Raw genomic sequence first — 25,534 nt, 5'->3', positions numbered from 1 at the left:
TGGACAGAAACAAAGGGATTTCTGGGATGCAAAGCGATGCATCACGGGGCGTTGGGACAGGACCCAGAATGCCCCGCACCCACGCCCGCTTCCCACAACCCACAGTGCCAGAATGGGAAGAGGTGCTCTGTGGGATAGCTGCCCATAATGCACCGCTCCCAATGGCGCAGCAAATGCTGCAAATGTGGCCACGACAGGAAAGTTAAACATAGCCTTCCCTGGTATTGCTGGATGACTTTTTGTTGGGGACAGAATGTCAGAGGTGTATACTGTGAACTCTCACTTCTTAACTGGAGGAACAGGAATGCTGAATCTTTAACTGAGACATCCTTTCACTCAAGCATTCATTAGGCAATTAAGTTAAAGAGGTGTTAACACAAACCAAAGAATTTTAAACACTATCAAAACATCCTATCACTTCTCAACTATTGGGCTTTCAGACTCTTGGCACAAAGACCTGAATTTCAAATGTAAAAAATCAGGAGTAAGAAAGTGGTTTGTGTTTTTGGTTTGTTTGTTTGTTTGTTTTTAGTGTAAAACGGAAAACAAAAAACAACGTTGCAGACCTTCTGTATTTATCAAAAACAAAAAAGGCACCAACCTATTTCCCCCTTTATGTCACTTCTAATTTTCAACATTATTAAACATGAATGATCTCATGATTTTCCTTTAAAAAAGGAAAATCAGTGCAAAATTACATGAATGGGATATGAAAGTTGCATAATGAATTGTAAAAAACAGGACATGCTATTATTGAAGTTCCTAAAACAGTATTAACTCTGCCCCTTTCCATACATGCTGCTAAATGTACACTATAAAATACACAAGACAAAAATATATTAGGCTTCCCTTACTATATCTTTTTCATTGATTGTGCTAAGAAAGCAACCCCTGACTACATAACAGTTCTGTTCTAACTTGTGGCATAAATTATTCAAACTGTTATAGTGACACTAATTAATTTCTTCCCAGCAAAAATACTAAGCTTGTTCTAACAGAAGAGCTTGAAGACAGTTTAGTTAGGCAGAAATGCTGGAGGAATAGCTTTGACTGGCAGGATTTTTGCAATGATAAGGCCATAGGCTTAGCTCAGGACTGTTTTGTTCTGATTAGATATGCAGTATTATGCTACAATTGGCTCTAATCACTGACTGATTTTAGTTCCCAAATACCTGTCATCACCATCACTGATGCACTCAGGAAGAGCAAGGCTACAGCCGAACAGCATGATGTGTTGATAACAGCTGAGGCGGTTGAGATAACTGAAGAACTTGAGGAACTTTTCCATTTCAATGCTTTTGACAATGGAAAGAACTGATGTTAGAGTGGTGTGGTTATATGGCAGCATTTGGCACTGGCTGTACGTGATATTTATGCAGGCACCTGTGAAATCAAAACAGTTAAATTTTAGCACATATGAATCAATTAAAACATTATATGGTGATAGTAAGTATCTGCTGAATTGAATAGTTAACATTAAACACTATCACTTCACACCATGAAAGAGGAGCATTTTCCTAGTGCTTGAAGAACCTGGAAAAGTTTCAAGTATCAGGGGGTAGCCGTGTTAGTCTGTATCCACAAAAACAACGAGTCCAGTGGCACCTTAAAGACTAACAGATTTATTTGGGCATAAGCCTTCGTCGGTAAAAAACCCACTTCTTCAGATGCACGGAGTGAAAATTACAGATGCAGACATTATTATACTGACACATGAAGAGCGGGGAGTTACCTAACAAGTGGAGAACCAGTGTTGACAGGGCCAATTCAATCAGGGTGGATGTAGTCCACTCCCAATAATTGAGGAGGTGTCAATGCCAGGAGAGGGAAAGTTGCTTTTATAGTGAGCCAGCCACCCCCAGTCCCTATTCAAGCCCAAATTAATGGTGTTAAATTTGCAAATGAATTTTGGTTCTGCAGTTTCTCTTTGAAATCTGTTTTTGAAGTTTTTTTGTTCAAGTATAGCTACTTTTAAATCTGTTATAGAATCTGGAAAAGTTTGGGGTTTAGTTTGGATACTCAGCCAAAAGTTTGGCTTTCACATTTATCTGAACCTCTTGGTTCTTCCAAACTGGATTGGAAACTATACATAACAAGCTCCCTCACGAGTTTTACGTTAAAGTTAGGATAGACAGACCATGAGAATACCCTCTTGTGGTATTTTTACATAAATGGCTCTGTCTGAAAGAGCGAAGGAAGAAGAGATACATTAAGGCAAATTGGGTTCTGGATCCAACAAAATCTTGGGCCTACCACAAGCTTCCTCTATCCTCTTTTTATTTTATCCAAATTAGTTCTCCCATCCCTAATTTTTCTGCAATATATTGAAGCTACTCAGAGGCCCCAGAAGACTCAGCAAAAATCAAGGGGTAAAATCTTGGCCCCATTGAGGTCAATGGCAAGACTCCCATTGACTTTACTTGTGCCACAATTTTGCCCAAGGATTTTCAAGATTTCCTCTCCTCTGCATACTGCTGATGAAAGGAAGAGTAAAACACTGACTTGAGGGAGGCATAGTACAGGTGAGCATTACACAAGCCTTCCCATACCACTGTACAGGAGTGCACACCATTCTTGATCTTCAGTTCCCTGTTAGTCCCATGCTGAGCACCTTTTGGTATATAGAGTGCCAAGTCTATTTGCAGAGCCAAATTTTTCAGAAGAATTTAGGGTCAGATTTTCAAGTGCACAAACGGAGGCAATTTTTCAGAAGAGCACATAAATAAAGGCCAGATTTTCAAAGGTGATCAGCACTCATTTGCTCCCATTGAGACACCTATGGACAGATTTTCAAAACATCTCTATATTCAATATATTTAGCTCTTCTGAAAATCTGGTCACTTATTTTGGTGCCTATTTTGGGCACAAAAGTGAAATGCTTGCAAATGTATGGAAATTTTTTTAAAACATCATAACAGAGGCTCAAACTAAATGTATGCTACAAATTAAAAAAAAATATTAAGAGGACCAAAAAATAAAAATAAAAATGCCACCATGGCTAACAAATGAAATTTGAAGACAACTATCAAAAGTCACAAAAACGAACAGCAAAACAAATTTTAAGCACATCAGAAGCTGGAAACCTGCCAATCACTGGAGCCACTGGAGAATGGAGGTGCTAAAGGAGTACTCAAGGCTGTTGTGGAGAGGCTAAATGAATTCTTTGCACCTGTCTTCACTGCAGAAGATATGAGGGAGATTCCCATACCTAAGTGACAAATCTGAGGAACTGTCCCAGACTGAGGTGTCAATAGAGGAGGTTTTGGAAGTCAGGTATGAAATTGCAGAACTACTAACTGTCGTATGTAACCTATTGTTAAATCAGCCTCTGTACCAGATGACTGGCGGATAGCTAATGTAACACTGACTTTTAAAAAAGGCTCCAGAGGCTATCCTGGCAATTATAGGCTGATAAGCCTAACTTCAGTACCACGCAAAGTGGTTGAAACTATAATAAAGAAGAGAATTATCAGACACACAAATGAATATAATATGTTGAAGAAGAGTCATCATGGCTTTTGTAAAGGGAAATCATGCCTCACTAATCTATTAGAATTCTTTGAAGGGTTCAACAAACATGTGGACAAGGGTGATCCAGTGCATACAACGTTCTTGGACTTTCAGAAAGCCTTTGACATGGTCTCTTACCAAAGGCTCTTAAGCAAAGCAGACAATCATAGGATAAAAGGGAAAGTCATTTTATGGATCAGTAGCTGGTTAAAAGATAGGAAACAAACGGGTAGGAATAAATGGTCAGTTTTCACAGTGTACAGAAATAAATAGCTGGGTCCCCTAAGAATCTGTACTGAGCAGTGTTCCTTCCAATTTTTTACATCCATGTGCAGAATGAATTTTGTTATGTGCACCAATATGGAGGTGGTGTGTGGTGGGGGGCGGGGCGAGGGGTTCGGAGTGTGGGAGGGGCTCAGGGCTGGGGCAGAGGGTTGGGGTGCAGGGGGGCATGAGGGCTCTGGCTGGGGGTGAGGGCTCTGGGGTGGGACTGGGGATGAGGAGTTTGGCATGTGGGAGGGGGCTCAGGGTTGGAGCAGAGGGTTGGGGTGCGGGCTGCCCCAGGGCTGCGGTGGGGAGAGAGGACTGCCCCCAGCCCTCTCTCACTGCAGCAGTTCGGGGCCAGGTGAAAGGTTCCTCTCCCCAGCCGCAGAAGCTCCGTCGGGGTGGGGCTGGGGTGGGCCGGGCCAGGGAAGAGGCACCTCTCCCGGGCCACGGCAGTTCCAGCGGTGCTGGGCTGGGCCAGGCCAGAGGAGGGACTCCTCTCCCTGGCAGCTCTGGCTGGCCTGGGTTGGGCCATGCTGTGGGAGGAGCTCCTCTCCCCACCTGCGCAGCCCTCGCAGCGCAGTTTACAGGGAACTTGGGTACTGGGACCAGTGCTGTTCAACATATTCATAAATGATCTGGAAAAAGGGGTAGACAGTAAGGTGGCAAAGTTTTCTGAGGATATAAAATTACTCAAGATAGTTAAGTTCAAAGCTGACTATGAAGAGTTACAAAGGGATCTCACAAAACTGGATGACTGGGCAACAAAACGGCAGATGAAATTCAATGTTGATAAATGCTAAATAATGTACACTGGAAAACATAAAACCAACTACACATACAAAATGATGGGGGTCTAAATTAGCTGTTACCAATCAAAAAAGAGATCTTGGAGTCATTGTGAATAGTTCTCTGAAAACATCTCCTCAATGTGCAGCAGCAGCCAAAAAAAGCTAATGTTAGGAACCATTAGGAAAGGGATAGTTAATAAGACAGAAAATATAATAATGCCACTATATAAATCCATGGTATGCCCATACTTGAATATGCACTTGAATATGGGGCATGCAGTTCTGGCTGCCCCATCTCAAAAAAAGATATATTAGAATTGGAAAAGGTACACAGAAGGGCAACAAAAGTGATTAGGGGTATGGAACAGCTTCAATATGAGGAGAGATTAAAAACACAGAATGAAATGAAAAGCCCAGAACAAAGCATGTTCTGACCTGGGGACAAAGTATTCTCTGTCAAGAAGATCCAGCTGTGGAACAATCTTCCAGAGAATATCAGGCGAATTCAGAGTCTGACCATCTTTAGAGAACATTGCAAGGACTTCCTCTTTGAGAGAGTCTTTCCACCAGCAGTGACGCTCACAATTCAAACACCCCTTTTATTCTGAAATTCCTTCCACCTCCTCCATCCCTCCCCCTCAAAAGAAAAAGAAAAAAAGCCCTAGCCCAAGCAGGGAAAAGCAGAGACTTTATTAAGTCCACTAGGGACTTCACTCTTGCTATTAATTGTACATGAAAGGTGCTCAGATATTATGGTGATGGGTAACAGTATAAAACCCTAAAGTAGATAAGCGAATATTCATTCGTAGATTCATACATTTTCCAAACTAGGACTGTGTTTTGATGAGATTCATAGATTTTAAGGCCAGAAAGCACAGTTGTGATTGTCTACCCTGGCCTCCTGCATAACACGGGCCATTGGACTTCCATGACTGAATTCCTGGTTCAAGTCCAATACCTGTGGTTGAACTAGAGCATATCTTATAGAAAAACACCCAATCTTGATTTTAAAATTTCCTGTGATGAAGAATCCGCCACAATTCTTGGTAAGTTGTTCCAATGGTTAATTTTCCTCCCTGTTAAAAATGTGTGCCTCATATAGCTCCACAGAGATACGTAACAGTTTACAAAACAAATAAAGATGTTGTCTCTGCGCTGTGAAGGTTCAACTGTACCGTTAAGTAACAGCCCCGCCCTAATGGAAGTGTTGAGCCACCCTGCCCCATGAGGTGCTAAACAGTGATGAGACAACTCCAGATATGATGTAATTAGTCAAACATCTAGCTTGGTGGTCAGCGCCACCATACCAGACAGTTTAAGGTATTTTACTGAACATATGTAAAAGTATTTTGGACCACCTGAAAAGTGCCCCAATAGTCTATTAATCTTAGCCTGGCCTGGCTAATTGCTATTAGAATCTGGCTCCTTAATTTTACATTTCTTTAAAAAAATATTTTAATCTAATTTTAGAGAAGGACTTATTGAGCCTATCCTTCCACTAAAAAAATAGTTTCTAGTAGAGAACTAATGAAAATATTAGGGAAAAGCGAATAAACGCCTCTATTATTTTGAATATGTTCATTCTTATATTATCTTTTTGTATATACTTAAGTTCCTGTATTCATCAGATCCTTTCCTCAGTGAGCCCAGTTACACGTCTTAGCAGTGGTGTATGGCCCAACAGCCACTTTCAACTCAGTTTCTATTGCAAAAAAATGATTTGGGGTTAAAAAGCACCGAATGAATTAAAATTAGGTGATGGGCCATGGACTGATGCTAAACTATAGCCAAGGATTCGGAGCTCATCTGAGGAAGGCAGCTCCTTAAATCAGCTCCTAAATCAGTTATTTAAAGCAATGTGCAGTTCAAAGAAGTCTGGCTACCTCTGGAAAACTGCACAGTTCTTTGCGTGGTGTCAAGTATCAGGGGGTAGCCCTGTTAGTCTGTATCTACAAAAACAACAAGGAGTCTGGTGGCACCTTAAAGACTAACAGATTTATTCGGGCATAAGCTTTCGTGGGTAAAAACCTCACTTCTTCAGATGCATAGAATGAAAGTTACAGATGCAGGCATTATATACTGACACATGGAGAGCAGGGAGTTACTTCGCAAGTGGAGAACCAGTGTTGACAGGGCCAATTCAATCAGGGTGGATGTAGTCCACTCCCAATAATAGATGAGGAGGTGTCAATTCCAGGAGAGGAAAAGCTGCTTCTGTAATGAGCCAGCCACTCCCAGTCCCTATTCAAGCCCAGATTAATGGTGTTAAATTTGCAAATGAATTTTAGTTCTGCTGTTTCTCTTTGAAGTCTGTTTCTGAAGTTTTTTTGTTCAGTGATAGTGACTTTTAAATCTGTAATAGAATGACCAGGGAGACTGAAGTGTTCACTTACTGGCTTATGTATGTTACCGTTCCTGATGTCCGATTTGTGTCCATTTATTCTTTTGCGGAGGGACTGTCCGGTTTGGCCAATGTACATGGCAGAGGGGCATTGCTGGCACATGATGGCATATATAACATTAGTGGATGTGCAGGTGAATGAGCCCCTGATGGTGTGGCTGATGTGGTTGGGTCCTCTGATGGTGTCGCCAGAGTAGATATGGGGACAGAGTAGGCAACGAAGTTTGCTACAGGGATTGGTTCCTGGGTTGGTGTTTCTGTGGTGTGGTGTGTAGTTGCTGGTGAGTATTTGCTTCAGGTTGGGGGGTTGTCTGTAAGCGAGGACTGGCCTGCCTCCCAAGGTCTGTGAGAGTGAGGGATCATTTTCCAGGATAGGTTGTAGATCGTGGATAATGCGCTGCAGAGGTTTTAGCTGGGGGCTGTATGTGATGGCCAGTGGTGTTCTGTTATTGTCCTTGTTGGGCCTGTCCTGTAGTAGGTGATTTCTGGGTACCCGTCTTGCTCTGTCAATCTGTTTCCTCACTTCCCCAGGTGGGTATTGTAGTTTTACGAATGCTTGATAAAGATCTTGTAGGTAATCATTGAACAAAAAAACTTCAGAAACAGACTTCAAAGAGAAACAGCAGAACTAAAATTCATTTGCAAATTTAACACCATTAATCTGGGCTTGAATAGGGACTGGGAGTGGCTGGCTCATTACAGAAGCAGTTTTTCCTCTCCTGGAATTGACACCTCCTCATCTATTATTGGGAGTGGACTACATCCACCCTGATTGAATTGGCCCTGTCAACACTGGTTCTCCACTTGCGAAGTAACTCCCTGCTCTCCATGTGTCAGTATATAATGCCTGCATCTGTAACTTTCACTCTATGCATCTGAAGAAGTGAGGTTTTTACCCACGAAAGCTTATGCCCAAATAAATCTGTTAGTCTTTAAGGTGCCACCGGACTCCTTGTTGTTTTTGCACAGTTCTGAGGCCAGGCTGAGGGGAAACAGCAGCTTTCCTTTAAATCGCCACCAGGAGGAGCACTTGCCATTAAATATAAGGGGCAAAGAGATTTTACTTTTTCTTTTGGTAATGAAATAGTCCAGCTGCACAGATGGTAGTCAACGCACAGCAGTGATATCACCCAAAAGGCCCAAATGGTTGGAAAGAATTTGACTTTGGATAATCAGTGTCCATACCAAACTCTGTTTATATCATACCTAGTTTGGTAGAATTTAAGGCAGTCAGGTTGGGGTGGGCAGGGAATCATATTTTTCAATTTCCAAACCATTTGAAATCTTCACATTTTTACTGGTTGAGGTTTTCAAGTACCTGTGGCTTTCCCACAACCATTATGATTCATTATTTCACTTGGCATGCTGCAGTTGGGTACTTGATCTAGTGGGTGGTCAAACAGAATTAAGTCTCTCCACATATGCTACTGCTACTGACAAAGAGCTTGTCTACACTGGCAATTTACAGCACTGCAACTTTCTCGCTCAGGGGTGTGAAAAAACACCCCCCTGAGCGCTGCAAGTTTCAGCACTTTAAAGTGCCAGTGTAAACAGTGCACCAGCACTGGGAACTAGACCCCTCGTGGAGGTGGTTTTTTTAGAGTGCTGTGAGAGCTCTTTCCCAGCGCTGCGCCGCGACCACACAAGGCATGCTAAAGCACTGTCGTGGCAGCACTTTAGCGTTGCCAGTGTAGACTAACCCTGAGTTATTATTTATTACTGATATTATAATAGTGCCCAAAGGTGCCCATAGGACTGAAGACCTATTTTTCAAGGTGTTGTACCAATAGAAAAGCATGGTCCCTGCTCCTAAGAACTTAAAGGAAAAATGACTTCTGTTCTCAAACAGAGGCAGACAATGAGGGGGTGGAAGGAGAGAGAAAAAGAACCCTGTAAATCTGTTGGCCTGCAGCCACTTGAAATATTTTTTTTCCCTAAGGTCCAAATTTTGCCTTCAAACACCAGTAAGAAATACAATGTACACCTCCCTCAGATACAGATTTTGTAAAGATTCTGATTCAGAAAAAGCACTATCAGACTGCATAGTGTTCTTCAGCTTCTCAAAGAACTAGAGAATGTTCTACAAGAATCTAAGCTGGACTGGTAGCAGCATGGACTCAATGAGTCTTCCCCATCTCTAATTTCTATGTGTACTGCTTTCTTCTTTGAAGCTACTCCAGTGTTTTGTCTAAGGAATTACTTTAGACCACAGTTTTGTAACGAATGTCAAGTAGTAGGAAATCCGCTTAAAAACCTCAGAAAAGAAAACATTTATTTAATCAGGAATTGGAACTTCAATAAAAACATTACAATTTTTTTGTTTGGAAAAACCCGTTAGTAATAGGCAATAATTTTAAAACTAAAGGGGTAATTCAAAGTAATTAAATCAAAACTTCCTACCAACAAATAGTCACCAAATTAAATAAGAACATAGTAAACCCCAAAATTTATGAATAAATCCACCATTGAGTTACCACAATAACAAATGACAAAACATGATATCACATATGAAGCCTAAATCCACCTTACAAATGCAAACTTTCAACATAATACCAGAATGTTAACAAAATACCTAAGTGAATCTGACTAACACTATGACATACTAATACCAAACACACTACAAACCAACAGGGCCAGCCCACAACATTTTGGCACCTGAGGCGGGGAGCTCAAATGACACCCCCATGTCCCCTCGCTTGGGCCAAAACTTTGAAAGGGCTCAATTCTGCCTTCTTTCTGTTCTGCTCCTCTCATAGTACTGCTCTGCTACCTACCCCAGTAAAGGAGAACTAACTTAAAATGCCTTGTTCAAAAATTTTAAGTAACACTTAACTTTCAAACACCTGAACAGCAAATGTAACTTTTCTTGTCTGCATAGTAAACACTGGCATTTTTATCTGTTTGAATAATCAAAGTGGTGCTTTCCGTGCCTTCTTGGTTGCAAAGATTTGAACTGCTTCCTGAAGGTCCACAGTCTGGGCCAGCTCATGCTCTATTGAGATGGTTGCAAGGCCAACCAGCCTCTCCTGTGTTATTGTGGAGCGTAGATGTGTTTTTATTAACTTCAGCTTGGAGAAGCTGCGTTCTCCACTGGCAACTGTTACAGGAAGTGTTAGAAGTATGCGCAGAGCAACAAAAGCATTTGGAAAGAGGGTGATCATCTTATTTGTGCACGTATATTCCAGAACAGCCTTTGGAGTTGATCCTGCTGAAATGTATCTTGAAAGGGCTTTCAGTTCATCACCAAAATCATTCGCATCAATATCGCACATGTCATCATGTGTCAACACTGTCTCTAGAGCCCTGCATTGCTGGTGTAGGTCTTCTTCAGGTATAGTGAGGAGTTTTGGAATATCATACAACATCCCAAATATACTGCTGTGTTCCTTGAGCTGCATGAAACGTTCTTCAACTGACTGTATTGCACAATCTAGCACCTGGTTAAATTTGAATTGTATTTTGGGGTCTCTTATGGGATTATCCCGTGCTTCATAAATCAAAATGTCGTCTTCTTCGGTGACTCTTGTATTCTTGAATGGGTGGGAAAATAGCTTCAGTGTGAAGTTCCTCTGCCAACTTCTGTGCACTCTTCAGAACGTTTTGAAATCCCTCATCTGATCAGTAAGACTGTAGGTATGACTTTGCTTTGTCCAGTTGTTCCATTGCTCCACATATATCAAGGTCAACACCTGGGAGTCTCTTGCTTACAACATTTATTTCAAACAGTATGTCATGCCACAACACTAAGACACACAGAAATTTGAAGTTATGTATGTTTCTGGTGATTTCATTTCCTTCTGTCACTGTTCTCCCACATACAGTTCCTGTCATAGCATTATCCTCCATAATGGCAACTATGGCATCATCTATCTTCCCAATTTGGTGTTTGATAGGTTTTATTGCCTCCACTCGACTTTCCCATCGTGTGGCACTCAGTGGTTCAGTGTCAGAGAGGATGTTCCCAGATGTTGCTTCAAAATTTGCCATTGGTGAGTTGATGCAGAGAAAAATACATAGATGCTTTGAATTACATTAAAAAATTCAGCAGCCTCACTAGAAGCTGATGCTGCATCACTGACCACCAAATTCAATGAATGAGAACTGCATGGGACAAAAAAAACTCGAGGGTTTAACTCTCGGATCCGTGTCTGCACTCCTCTGTTCTTTCCTCTCATGTTGGCACCATTATTGTAGCCCTGACCTCTCATGTCAGCTATCGCAATTCCCATGTCTTCCCTCTTTTTAAGAAGCACATTTGTCATACCAACTCCTGTAGTATCATCAATGTCAATAAATTCTAGAAAATGCTCCTACTGGCTCCTACTACTTCAGGTGACTGCCTGTTCTCCTCAAGTGGGTTCAGGGAAGCAGCAGGAAACAGGAAGCTCCCTGAGAAGCTGGTGTTAATCAGTTCAGGCTCCCAGGGGTGCTAGAGAGGTACATAAGAGGCTGCTCCTCCTCTCTCTCCCTGCAGCTCCTGCTGCTTTCTGTTATTCCTTCTCACCTTTTCTCCTGCCTGCCTGTTATGTCTCTTTTGCCCTCCTTCCTCCAGCACAGCACTCCACCATCTCTGTGCATCTAGAGTAGAGAGAATACATATGCACCAGCAGCAGACACAATTTTTTACACTCTGGGTCCTAGTGGCGCCACCCTCCCCGCCCACAGTCTGGCACTTGAGGCAGCCACCTCAGTTCGCCTCATGGTAAGGCCAGCCCTGCAAACCAATTGTAGAATGAACCAGAGATGGGAAAAAATCAGGTATGGGTGCAGCAGGAGACTCGATCCAATAAGAACTTAAGAACAGCCATACTGGGTCAGACCAAAGGTCCATCTAGCCCACTATCCCGTCTTCTGATGGTGGACAATGTCTGGTGCCCCAGAGGGAATGAACAGAACAGGTAATCATGCAGCAGGACGCCCTCCAGTCCATGACTGCATGTCTGGGTGCTTACTAAAAGGTGGGCTTACGCTGCAACATGTGCACGTTTTTCCAGTTCACCCAGCCCGTTCAACTATTTTGCAGTCATTCCATCTGCATGACATATGTCCATACACATTCAAGGGTTAAATGGTCTCCGTCAATAACCTGCACCGAGTCTGACTACCATACTCAATGCAGTCTTTAATGAGCGAGTCACACAGTTCTCCAAATTCACAGGATTGTGCTGCCAGTTTTAAATCAGTCCCATATTGATCTATACTTTCCTCTTCTGACTGACTTCTAGTGAAAAATTTGTGCCTCTCATGTGTGACATTTCTTCATGGGCCTCAAACTTATTCTTTCAGACTTTTGTTTTTTCTTTAGCTGTTGAATTGTCAAATTGAAAAGTGTTAAATACCTCTCTTGCTTCTTCACCTGCCACAAGATGAAATAATGTTGTTTGCAGCTGTTCATCTTTTTTGTCTGCACCACTCACAATGCTGTACAGCTCAAATCCTTGCTTCTACTTTCTCCAGTTTTCTGCTGCATTTCCTTCAAACACTAACTTTCCTGGAGGCTTTAAGTCAGTCCATTTTTCAGATGTTTTCTACTCTCTTCTTACTTTTAGCTTTGTTCTGACACCATGTAATAGCTGTTGCCAAGCAGCTATTAGACTATAAGAAAAGATACCGGAGACTTTAAATAATGGTAAACACTTAAGTTATTGTTGAGAACTGTAGAGATAGGTATTACTAGCTTGCCTGCCTGTCTCAAAGTGATGTAGCAAATGCAATGTGCTTCTGCTGATAGGACTCACTACATAATGATTTCCCCCATACAACATTATGAGTAACTTTGGTTTCTCCTCCAAAGTTCCTACTATCATTATAGACACTGCACACTGCAGTGCAGCTGGGTTAGGACAGCTGAGTTGCACTGTTAGAGCTGCTGTCCTTCAGATGAGACATTAAAAGAGCAATTTTACTCTAAAAATTGAATGTGTACAGTTGGTGTGGTTCTGTGTTTATTGCATCTGACTGACTGTGCAAAAATTATGAGTTTTCTAATTGCCATCCTGCAAACATAACCTGGGATCTGAAAGTGAAACTGGGCTCTGTCCTCCTCTTGCATCTTTATCAGTAATAAAGATTCTGCGGGTCAAATTATGCCCTCATTTACATCTGTAGAAACCCATTAAAGCTATTGGTGTGTGCCATTTTGTTCAGAGGCCAAGATCCTAATTGTAGTATTATGCTCCAAGTTGATAAGCAGCAAACAAACATCAATCTTAGGTACACAATTGTAACAGAATAGAGAGTTGTAAGAGTACATATAATTTGGCATGAAGGCTTTTTATTTCTGGTAATGATGCTTGAAAATGAAAGAAGTTGGCTTGACTTTCAAATCACAGGTGTAGTTTGTACGGGTGTCAGAAAAAAACCATATTTTTATTTCTAAACTCAGCAAATTTTACATGTAGTCATTAAGAGGCAAACATGGCCTCACAATGCTGTTTTATAAAGTAACTTTTCAGCACAGAACTATACTTAAAGGAAAAAAAAGTCCCTGGATGAAATCCTGACCGCATTGAAATCAAGAGAGAAACTCCCATTGACTTCAATAGGGCCAAGATTTCAGCCCCCCCCTTTGGAAAAGAAATGGGTCTGCAGCCTGAGCAGAACTCTCCCTAATGAATAGGAAGGACATCCAGCTCCAGTAGTGGCCCCAGCACTTCCTCACTGGACTTCACCACTTGAGTGTAACCCATGAGCAGCAGCCCATAAATCCCCTAGTATCTCTGGAACCCCAGAGGGACATATCTGCAGAACCCCAAATAGAGAAGAGGGTGTTTGTTCACCCTCCATAAAATGAAGCTCTACCACCACCATGGAGACAGGTTTCTCAGCCCTGGTCTACACTGGGGGTGAGGGGCGTAGCTGAAGTCGGCGTATCTTAGGTCGACTTACCTGGCCGTGAGGATGGCAGTGAGTCGACCGCTGCCGCTCCCACGTCGTCTCCGCTTCTGCCTCTTGCGAGCTGGCGTTCTAGAGTCGACGGGGAGCACGTTCGGGGATCGATTTAGCTGCATCTAAATGAGACGTGCTAAATCGATCCCCGATAGATCGATCTCTACCCACTGATCCGGCGGGTAGTGAAGACCTGCCCTCAGTCTGAATCTTTAAAGTAACTTGAAAACCCCTCATACTTTCATTTTAAAAACTAAAACCTCTCCAGCGCATCATCGAAGATCTACAACCTATCCTGAAAGATGATCCCTCACTCTCACAGATCTTGGGAGACAGACCTGTCTTCGCTTACAGACAACTCCCCAACCTGAAGCAAATATTCACCAGCAACCACACATCACTGAACAAAAACACTGACCCAGGAACATATCCTTGCAACAAAGCCCGATGCCAACTCTGTCCACATATCTATTCAAGTGACATCATCATAGGACCTAATCACATCAGCCATGCCATCAGGGGCTTGTTCACCTGCACATCTACCAATGTGATATATGCCATCATGTGCCAGCAATGACACTCTGCCATGTACATTGGCCAAACCGGACAGTCTCTACGCAAAAGAATTAATGGACACAAATCTGACATCAAGAATCATAACATTCAAAAACCAGTAGGAGAACACTTTAACCTGTCTGGTCATTCAATGACAGACCTGCGGGTGGCAAATTTGCAATGGAAAAGCTTCAAAAACAGACTCCAACGAGAAACTGCTGAGCTGGAATTGATATGCAAACTAGATTCAATCAACTTAGGCTTGAATAGAGACTGGGAATGGCTGAGCCACTACAAACATTGAATCTATCTCCCCATGTAAGTATTCTCACGCTTCTTATCAAACAGTCTGTACTGGGCTATCTTGATTATCACTTCAAAAGTTTTTTTTTCTCTTACTTAATTGGCCTCTCAGAGTTGGTAAGACAACTCCCACCTTTTCATGCTCTCTGTATGTGTATATATCTCTCCTCAATATATGTTCCATTCTATGCATCCGAAGAAGTGGGCTGTAGCCCATGAAAGCTTATGCTCAAATAAATTTGTTAGTCTCTAAGGTGCAATAAGTACTCCTGTTCTTTTTGCAGATACAGACTAACACGGCTGATACTCTGAAGACTACAGTTAGTAGTCCTGCAACTTCACATCTGAGTTCCTTCAGAACTCTTGGGTGAATACCATCAGGTCCTGGTGACTTATTACAGTTTAGTTTATCAATTTGTTCCAAAACCTCCTCTAATGACACCTCAATCTAGGACAGTTCCTCAGATTTGTCACCTAAAAAGAATGGCTCAGATTTGGGACTATCCCTCACATCCTCAACCATGAAGACTGATGCAAACAATTCATTTAGTTTCTCTGCAATGGCCTTATTGTCCTTGAGTACTACTTCAGCATCTCAATCGCCAAGTGGCCCCACTGGTTGTTTAGCAGGCTTTCTGCTTCTGATGTACTTCAAAAAAAAAATTGCTATTACTTTTTGAGTCTTTGACTAGCTGTACTTCAAATTCTTTTTTGGCCTTCCTAATTATATTTTTACACTTCATTTACCAGAGTTTATGCTCCTTTCTATTTTCCTCACTAGGATTTAACTTCCACTTTTAAAAGGATGCCTTTTTGCCTCTCACTGCTTCTTTTACTTTGTTGTTTAGCCACGGTGGCTCTTTTTTGGTTCTCTTACTATGTTTTTTAATTTGGGGCATACATTTAAGTTGAGCCTCTATTATGGTGTTTTTCAAACATTTCCATGCAGCTTGTAGGGATTTTACTTTTGGTGCTGTACTTTTGGTGTCTAGATCAACTAGGAGTATGACATTCTAGCTAGGGTCTAGTCTTTGAACAAAACTACTTTCCAAAATTCATTCTCTTCTTCCCAAATTATAGTACTTCGTTTGGATATCTATGATATCTTCTACATTTTTCATACCTGTCAACATAAAAGACAGCCAGCCCTCCTGGCCTATTTCCAGTCTGGAATTTCCCTTGATGCAGTCCATTTTGGACCAGATTCTCATTTCAGATGCCTGCTGCATAACTCAAGAAAAGCCCCTGCCGTGTGATTTTCTTGTGATGTGCCACAATGCATGCCACTTGTCTGAGATTAGACTGTATTATACTACCATCAGGGGGATCTGCAAACTGTTTTTCCCTTAATTAAAATAGCAGTATTTAGATCAACTATATTACATGAAAGTGTACTCTATAAAAAAAAATTCATATGGGCTTTGAGTTCAAAATAAGATGAGAGTTTCACATTCCAGAATTCTCAGAAACTGCAGCCTCACTTTCTTAACAAAAGAAATAATATATGGAAATATACCTATCTCCTAGAACTGGAAGGGACCTTGAAAGGTCATGGAGTCCAATCCCCTGCCTTCACTAGCAGGACCAAGTACTGATTTTGCCCCCGATCCCTAAATGGCCCCCTCAACGATTGAACTCACAACCCTGGGTTTAGCAAGCCAGTGCTCAAACCACTAAGCTATCCCTGCCCCCCAGAAAGAAGTTGGTTGCTGGGCTGAATGTCCGATTGATATTAAACTCTGAATACTTCAAAGAAGTTTTAACTATATCTGCTCAAAATGTTCCTATGAAGATAATTTTTCACTTCCTCCATAATCTGTCTGGTTTGGTCAGTCATTGAAAGGGTACTGTAATTTCTTGATTACCTGTTCTGGTTTCCTCTAGTATTTCCACTTCAGACTCTAGAAAATATTTGTCTTTCTGACATCTGTCCTGCATTTGCCATTGTAAAATAATGAGAAAAAGAAAGCATTTAATTTCTGCAGCAATGTCAAGTGCTTTGGTGTTTAAATTATCCTTGCCATCTGTTAGAGACTCCTGCTGTCTCCTTCTCAGGCTTCTCTTTTGTTATGTAAGTGGTGGGAATTTTTCTTTTTATAACTTAGCTTCTTATGTAAATATATTTCTTTTCATTCTCCATCTCTGCCTTTTCTATCAGTTCTTTTTTTACGTCAACTTCATTCTGTAATTTTTGACAGTCCTCTTGTATCTTGAATAGGTCTCTTATTTTCCTTTACAGTTTATATATCCTGGTTCATACAATGAATAAAGTGACTGGTACTCATAATCCATGGACATATAATTTTTCAATATTTTTCACTTCCATCACATTCCTTTTTTAATTTATTCAATTCAGATTTCACTCAACATTTCCTGTGGTTAAAAGGGACACAGTAATGTTTCAAATCACAATTTAAAAATTGCCTTACTTATACACATTAGATTATTCAAACACACATCACTTAAAAATAATCTAATTTACAATTTCCTCTTTATGCTGCAGATGGATTTTAACTTATTTAAATGATGTAATGAATGCCTGTTGTAACCAGGATATGCCTGGTCATCTTTAAGAAAATAGCGTTCTTTAAAAGACAGGGGAATCCAGTTATTGTGAGCAGCACAAAATGCTGCTGGTGCTCCCTGGATGAAGAGATCATCAACTTTAATTCATAAATAAATACCAATCATAATAAATAAGAAAATTTATTACTTTAACTGAATAGTGCTTCACAAACATTAATTTATTAATCTGAATACTCTGTGAGGCAGGCACATTACTAGTATCAAACCCACAAGACTCTTGATTTTCAAAGGTGCTAAGCATCCACAATGCCCACTGACTTAAATTGCAGTTCTGGGTGCTCAGCACTTCTAAAAAAAATCAGTCCCGAGATTGCTCAAGTTGGGCACCCAAAACCAGAGGTCCCTGACTTAACAAAGGTTTCAGAGAAAGTCAATGGTATACCTAAAACTTGAACAAGGAGATTCCCAGACCTGTATACAAATATCTAGACCACAAACTGCTTTTTAAAAACATTAATTGTACTATAAACCAAATTTTTCAACTTAGGTGTCTAAAGTTAGACACCAAAGTAATAGTGGCCTGATTTTCAGAAGTGCCGAGGACCAACAAATTCCACTGAAGTCAATGAGAGCTGTAGGCACTCAGCACCTTTGAAAATCAGGTCACTTTTTAATATTAAGGAATCTAACTTTGGCCCCAGTTCAGGAAAGTATCCCTACCCAGGACAGCATTTTAGTATGTGCTTAAGTGCTGTTTTGAGTAGGGATCGCTTTAGTCCATGCACAAGTGTTTTCCTGAACAGGCATCTTTCATGGTAGGCAGCTAAGTTTGAAAATCTTGGCCTATGTTATTTGCAGATACCTTGAAATGTAATGTGTGCGCCAACGTGTAATATTAGGCAACATTTAGAAGAATAAGAGGTTCATGGAAGAGATGACTGTAGCTGAACAGGGAGGGCATTCCAAGCAGGTTCCAAATTCTGTGAGATTGTAGGAATGACTAAGTAATGTGGAAGATGATAAAGAAATACAACATCACTTTAGATAAATGCCTATGCATGATGACTGAATAATAACTGGGCACAGGAAAAGGCAGAGTTGTTGCAAAATCCTCACAAATCAATGAAAACAATTCTTCTCATCAATTCTTCTACAGCAATTTAGACATATAAATACCACAACAAGGAAATAAGAATATATTTAAGGGGGAAAGTCTCCTTTAGAAGAGAGGCTCACAAATATTTTCATAGTATGGACCATATCTCTCTAGATTGTTATATAGACTTTCTTGTCTCCCATTTGTTATTGTGCAGACCACATCCCCTCCCACTCGCAATTGCTTACATGGAAAAGTAATGGTGGAAAAGTACTGAATGTATGTTTCGCTTCCCTTAATGTGATTAACCAGCTAGAAGCAGGGAGGCAGTGTAGTCTAAAGGCTATGATGGTGAACTGAGAGTCAGGAGACCTGAATTCAATTCTCCACTCTGCAATGGACCTATAGTGTGACCTGGGGAAAGTCTCTTCCCCTCTTACCTGTTTATTTAGATTGTAATCTTTTCTGAGTGGAGACTGTGACTGAGCAGAGTGCGTCTAGCACAATGGGGGTCAAATCTTGGCTGGGGCCTCTAGGTGTAATACAGATAATACTGCTAGTAACAGTGAATTAGTGCCATGTGGTTAACCAGCTCTCCATAGAACATCACCAAATACTGTGTGGGCTTCTAATAGTCTGTGGACCACTGCTATGGAATTCCTGACTTACAAAGAAAAAACAAAAAAACAAAAACCATCTCACCTTAGAACTCTTCTCAATTACTCAGTATGGTTACAGCAATGTACAAATACTTAATACATGAATAAGGATTTTCCAACATTCACTTCAATCTCTCCCAAAATATCATCTCATGCTCACTCAGCATAAGCAGTGATGATGTTGCCCAAAATATTTTTTAGGATACTCTAATGGTTCTGCAAACAACACAGAGCTGTCCTTTCAAAACTGTTACTATCTGGAAAAATTGAGATAGGTGGTAGCCCTGTAACCAAAAGTAGTTAAGATATATTTACACTGCCCTAATGCCTTTCAGAGTGAAAACAACATGCTTAGGGATCCCAGGCTTGTGATAGTATAGCTTTTACTGTCATGCTTCAGTAATTTACTAGAGAATCCAAAAGATCTGCAGCTTTCAGTGATGCAAAAAGGTAACAGATCTTCCATTGGCATACAATTGGCAAAAGGCTGCATTAAACCACAAAAGCATTAGAGTTATGATAGTTACCACTATCCTTTTTGCAAAGGATATAAAACCTATTGCTTCAGATTTTAAACCAATGCACACCCCATCCTCCTTAGGAGTGGGTCGGGGTAGTGTCTATCAGACTGTCCTTAGGCACTTAGGCACTGTCCTTAGATACCACTCCCTCCACCTCCCTGCACCACTTCCTACCACATCTCCACAGCATCATGGTCTCCAGATTCCTTTGTGAGGGTAAATCCCCGGGAGTCCGACTCCCAGCGATCCGCTGGAGATAGCAGTTCATCAGTCTGGTCCCTGGGTTTTTTGGTTTTCCGCAGTCTGTGGCTGTAGCAGCTCCTGGCCTGGAGCCTCCCCCAAGTATCTTCTCCCTGCGGTGGTCAGCCTAGAATGAGCTGGGCTCTTTTATACTGAGGCAGCAGTTGGAGCATGGCCAGCCCAGTCTGAGGGGTGAGACTTCCGCCACCCATAATGTGGAGTGAACTCTCTCTTGTCCAGTGTGGGGTATGCACACACCATCACAGTTTGATTTATGGTAGTATCCCTGCTCCTCGTCAGAGACTTTGACATGAAGGGTGCAAAATGACAGAAGGTTTTGTGCCACTCAAGTCAATAAGAGAGGAGCTTGTTTTAAAAGTGCTGCAGACCACATTCCTTCTTGTTTCCTTCTATGGGCTACGACAGAAACATTGTCCAGTAAGATTCTTATTGTGCACAGAGTGAGCTAGTGCTCTTAGGCCATATCAGACTGCTCTGAGCTCCAACAAGTAGATGCTGTATTATAATCTCTCTTTTGGGACCATGTATACAGGGCCAACTGTGCTCACCATCCTCCCAGACTGACATACATTGCAAGGACCATCTAGTCTAGCTTTGCTGAATGAGTACCACATTATTAATCTGTCCTTTTCTAGACACTATTTCAGAGAGCTAGATACAGCCTGTGGGACTTCTACTCTCACTTGATCGTTGAGCTATGGATAAGCCTTGAATGTGACCTGAACTACTGTAGCATGCACATACACAAAACTGGCATCCCTAAAATTAATTTGAGATTGAATTGTCACTTCTGTGGCACCTCTTATTTCCCTTATACTATTCAAATTCCACTGATGTGCAATGGAGATGAATACCTTATGCCTGATGGTATCTATTATTCATCTGGTGGTGAAGGTAAAATGCACAGTGAATATTTAACTTTATACTCCAATTATTATAAATCTGTGATTCTCCAGAAGAATTCTCTATTGACCTCAGGATGTTCATTTCCATGTTGCCTCTCGACAGGACCATGATCAGCTGATTGTCCAAGAAGGGTATATATGTTTATCTCTTCCTGTCTAAGGGTTGCTACTGTGACCACTAGAACTCTGGTAAGGACTCTGGCTCTGTGGATAGTCCAAATAGGAAAGATTGGTACTGTAAAAGTGTTGCCAGTCATAAACAAAGTAAAGAGACTGTCTATGGCAGCAGTCCCTAAACTTTTGAGGGTCACACCCCTCCGTTACCCCTGTCCATGCCCCCACACACACACCCCTGGAACCAGGAGTGGGGCCACAGCTCAGGAGGGGGGACATGGACAGGGAAAAGGGGGCCAGGAACGAGGCCGGGACCAGGGGCTGAGGCTGGGGGCGGGAGCGGAGCTGCAGCCAGGATGCAGTGGGGGCTGGCAGTCGGGCCCACAGCCAGGTGCAGCTCCGCTCCTGGCCTTGCCCCCAGCCTCAGCCCCGGGCCAGGAACAGAGCCGTGTCCAGTGGCTGACCCTGGGGGCTGGTGCGGGGCTGGGAGACATGCTGAGGCTGGGGACAGGGACAGGCGCAGGGCCCAGAGCCAAGGACGTGGCGGGAGCGGGACCGGAGCAGAATGGGGGCGGGGAGAGGCAGCATGGCGCTCCCTCCCTGCACCCATGGGGCCTGTCTCAGGCCCCGCCACGCCTTCCCGGACATTCCTCCATGCCCGCTAGGGGAGTGCACCCCACACTTTGGGGACCTCTGGTCTATAGGGATGGGAAACTGGGATGTGAAGATAAGCTTCCTTCAGATCTGTGAAAAACAGGAATTCCCAGATTAGGATGAGGAGGAAATATGATAGGTTGAGAAGGGGTGGGGGTGAGGCATTGTTGGCTCTTTTGTGACAGGAAGGGTAACAACTGACTTGGCAGATTTTATTTTATTTTTTGAAGGGGGTGGGGAAACAAGAGAATTTTGCATTAGGGAATGTCACATATCTTGCTTGGAGAAAAGTTTCAAAAGCAGCAACTTGTTAACATTTAGGGAGCACATCACAAAGGCAGACACCTAGATGACTCAGTTTTTATGTGCAGAGTTTGTATGGTATTGTTATATGTGAGTAGGCCCTTCTGATACTTGGTATGGGTATGTTCCTTGAAGACTCGAATTATTTTGTTTTCATATTTTAGTTCAGGGCTGAGGTTTTATGCCTAATATTTTTTGTTCTTTTATATGTTGTGAGCAGATGATCCGTTAAACCTCATCTTTCCTCAAACCAATCCTGAGATTGGCTGATTTGAGCTGTAATTTGTTCCATACCTTGTATTTCGTCTAGTCACAGCCTAATTTTATTAGTCTTTAGTGTGCTATATATGGAGATACATTTCCAAGAAACAAGTGATAAGATTCATTTCATTCTGTGTTTTTCTGAAGGAGCTGGGGGTCTATTTCCAGCATCACAGAAGGCTGGATTGAGTGTTGAAGGTATATTTGAAAGCTGTTGTGTGAGAAATTAAACTTTTTAAATACAAATGTGTTTGCTGAAGAAGAGACACAGACACTCAAATGCAATGCCTTACAAATGTGTTTCCAATAAATTAAAATGAGGACTGGGTTACATTAATACAATTTAATTATTTAACTATACATGTGTTTTCATATTTTTATAGTTGGAATAACAAAGAAATATTTTGTTAACAACAAAGATTCACAGTAGAGACATAAAGGCTACAAATAGGGAAGGAGTGAGCTATCTAAACAGAGTCTTGTTGGATTCCCAGTTACCAGTAGTTGGTCACCATTTACCAGTAGCCAAAGGTACTTTTTACAGTTACTTCCTGGAGGACGTCATGACCTCTTTTTTGTGATGCAACCTTACCACCGTAATTCATGCCTTCCTTACCTCCAGACAACACTAATGTAATGTGCTCTACTTGGAATGGTACCTTAAAGCTATTCAGAAACTAAATCTAGGGCAGAATGCAGCAGCCCACTTGGTAACTGGAGTACCGCAAATACATTCAGCCTGGATGTTGTAATCTGCAATGTCTCCTTTGGATTTTCCAGGGGAAATTTAAGATCCTGGTTTTGATTTATAAACTCCTAAATGCCCTGAGGCTGACCAATCACCACTCCCTATGCCATAATTCCACAACTCAGTTCTATAGAAGCACTCAAGCTGGACCTCCACTGAAAAAAAACAAGAAGAGGTTGCTAACAGAAGTGTCTATGAAAGACCTTTTCCTTTGGAACATTCTTCCCACTGGCCCAAAATAATGTAGCCCAGATCTGTTGACCTTCAGGGCAAATGTTGTGATGCTGATGCTGACTTTCTTTTACATACTTTAAATTGTACTTCTAGGGTGATATTTTCAAAAGTGCTCAGTGGTGGCCTAACTCTGCTCTGAATGAGCCTATGGTAAAACTCTCCTTGACTTCAGCAGGAACAGAGTTTTACCAATCCTGATTACTTTTGAAAATCCCACCCTTAATTATCAGAGGCATCTACAGTGTAAGGTAAGTACCCTTTCAATTGTATAAATATAAATCAAATACAATAAATAAAATAAAAACAAACTGCAGTGTCCAATACTTCCCGGGGAGGAGAGGGGTTGGAAAAAATCACTTACAATCTCATTCAAGATAGAATTTATTAAATAACATCTCCTTTTATAAGCCATTGTAAATTTAAAATTAAAATCTCACATAACACACGGTGATGTGCACAACAATATGCAAGCATATCTGACAGGTACACACTAAGGTCCTGATCCTGCAAGCTTGTTAATGCAAACTGACCCTCTGCCCACATGGAGCCCCAATGAGGTCAATGGGGCTCTGTGCGGGCATAGCAATTAAGAGGTTAGCAAACATATTAGTTTGCAAGATTGGGGATTAAATGTCTTGCAAAGGTTTTGCAGGGTCGGATACTCTGTTCTTTCTAGTTTGTCACCTTATGCTTTAATGTAAAGAGAGACGCGCATAATTGTTTTGATCAAACAGTTTCTATCAGGATCATTTACTGTTTAGAATATATCTATGTTAATAGCAGATATCAAACTTAAAATGTGATTATGATCAAAAAAGTGGCAATTGGAAAACAATATTTTCTCACCTCGAAAGACCTGTGTGTATTCTGGATCCTATCTATTTACTGACAAAAAAAGTGTTTAATATTTATCACTCGTTAGTGCCACAGAGCCCATTCAGCTCTGTCAGATAATATGTTGGGCTCTCTTCTGGGTCTCATATCAACAACAGGAATTGTTAATTAAAGTTCTGTTTGCAGAATAGTTATTATTGGTGATGTGCAAGCTAAAGAGAATACAGCTTGGCTATCAGAGTCTGAGGAACTGGCAGTTAGGAAAACCTTTTTACATGTAAATTGAGTAGATTTAATCTGGATGTCATTGAGAAACAATAAATATGAAAAATTTTACACAGTCACTTTTCAGAGTAGAGCCACACTTAAATTGTGCAAATAATTCACAGGCTGGAGGTTTGTAAAACTCAAAAAGAGTATTTTTGAATGCTCATACTTCAACTACTCCACTCCAAACACAAAGTCTTTTTATTTCTTTAACGTCATTTGTCTAATAAGTAGAGACATCTTTCCTCAGTCTGGTCTTTTTTAGACCTTTACATGTTAGTTATGCTGATTACAGCAGATTACCATAAAATCAGGCCAAGACTGCTTTCAGTACAATTAAGCAGGCCCCCTTATTATATCTTATGCAATTATTCAGACATGCAAATTCTAATTATCCAATATCCCAAGACAAAGATTTTTTTTATTTTATAAGAGAATAGAACCATTTATTTTTTCATTTTTATCAATCATCATGACAAAGTTCATGTAAATAGATTTTGTGCCTGAGCTAGTAAGTTTTCATGATAATTTTGCAAGGCTCAATTTATTATTCAAGCTTCAGCTGCTGTGGCTAATTTATCATCACCTCAAATTTCCTGTTACCAAATTATTCTTATTTAAAATGTATTTACTTTTTATTTTGTTCTTGGACTTCAAAAGTTTTCAGTGAGAAAAGAAAGAAAATGTTAGAAACAGCAAGAGATTCAGATTGAAAGACATGACCTGTCTTTGCTGGTTACATGTGAATACTGTATTCTCCAGATAATTCTATGCAACATGACAGTAGTTCTGAACCATAAGTTGATGTATCAATACTAATACTTCCGGCTTTGTGCCTGATATTCTAGATTCTACCTTGGTACATTAATGATGAGTCTACGTCCACATCCTACTTTACTGGATGTGCTATAATCTACAATGGATCATGCAGAAGCATGAAGTAGACCAAGTCTGATTGTAAGTCACAGCATCCAGTTGCCAGAAGCAGGCACTAGCTAATAAAGCCAAGGCATACATCTAGTAATCTGGTATAAAGGCCAAAAAAATAACCATACAACAAGACAACCCTAATCTACCTGGTACTCTAGCACAATAGCCACAAATACTCTTTACTGAAACAACCAGATAATTCATTTTACCTGTGTTTTTGAGAGAGAAAGAAAGAATGTGGCAAGTTTGAAAAGGAAATAATACGGTTCTCAGCCAATTAATTTACAGTACCACTAGCGTTCACTCCTGCCATTCCTAGGGAGTATCGTGCCACCCTTGGCATATTACTTCATACATAACCTCTTGGCCATTGATAGTTTATTATTTTGTCGATGAGCATCTGTTTAAACTATAAGCCACAAAACATAAAAATGTACAACATATGCACAAGGAGGATTATTGGCTCAAGGCTGAAAAGGACTTGTGCTCTTTACATAAAAATTGGTGTT

General features: G+C 41.1%; 1 protein-coding gene across 1 annotated transcript in view; it reads right to left on the bottom strand.

The window, feature by feature from the left end:
* The window catches only part of CORIN (corin, serine peptidase), a 274,936-nt gene that overhangs the window by 191,352 nt on the left and 58,050 nt on the right, over positions 1-25,534 (bottom strand). The window contains exon 4 of the mRNA XM_065405296.1: positions 1,173-1,383. Coding sequence (XP_065261368.1) covers positions 1,173-1,383 — 211 coding nt within the window. The remainder of the gene's footprint in view (positions 1-1,172; positions 1,384-25,534) is intronic.

Source organism: Emys orbicularis, chromosome 5 (assembly GCF_028017835.1).
Source record: "Emys orbicularis isolate rEmyOrb1 chromosome 5, rEmyOrb1.hap1, whole genome shotgun sequence".
NCBI classification, from domain to species: Eukaryota; Metazoa; Chordata; order Testudines; family Emydidae; genus Emys; species Emys orbicularis.
The sequence above is the reverse complement of the archived record's forward strand: the minus strand, read 5'-3'. Positions and strand labels throughout refer to the sequence as shown.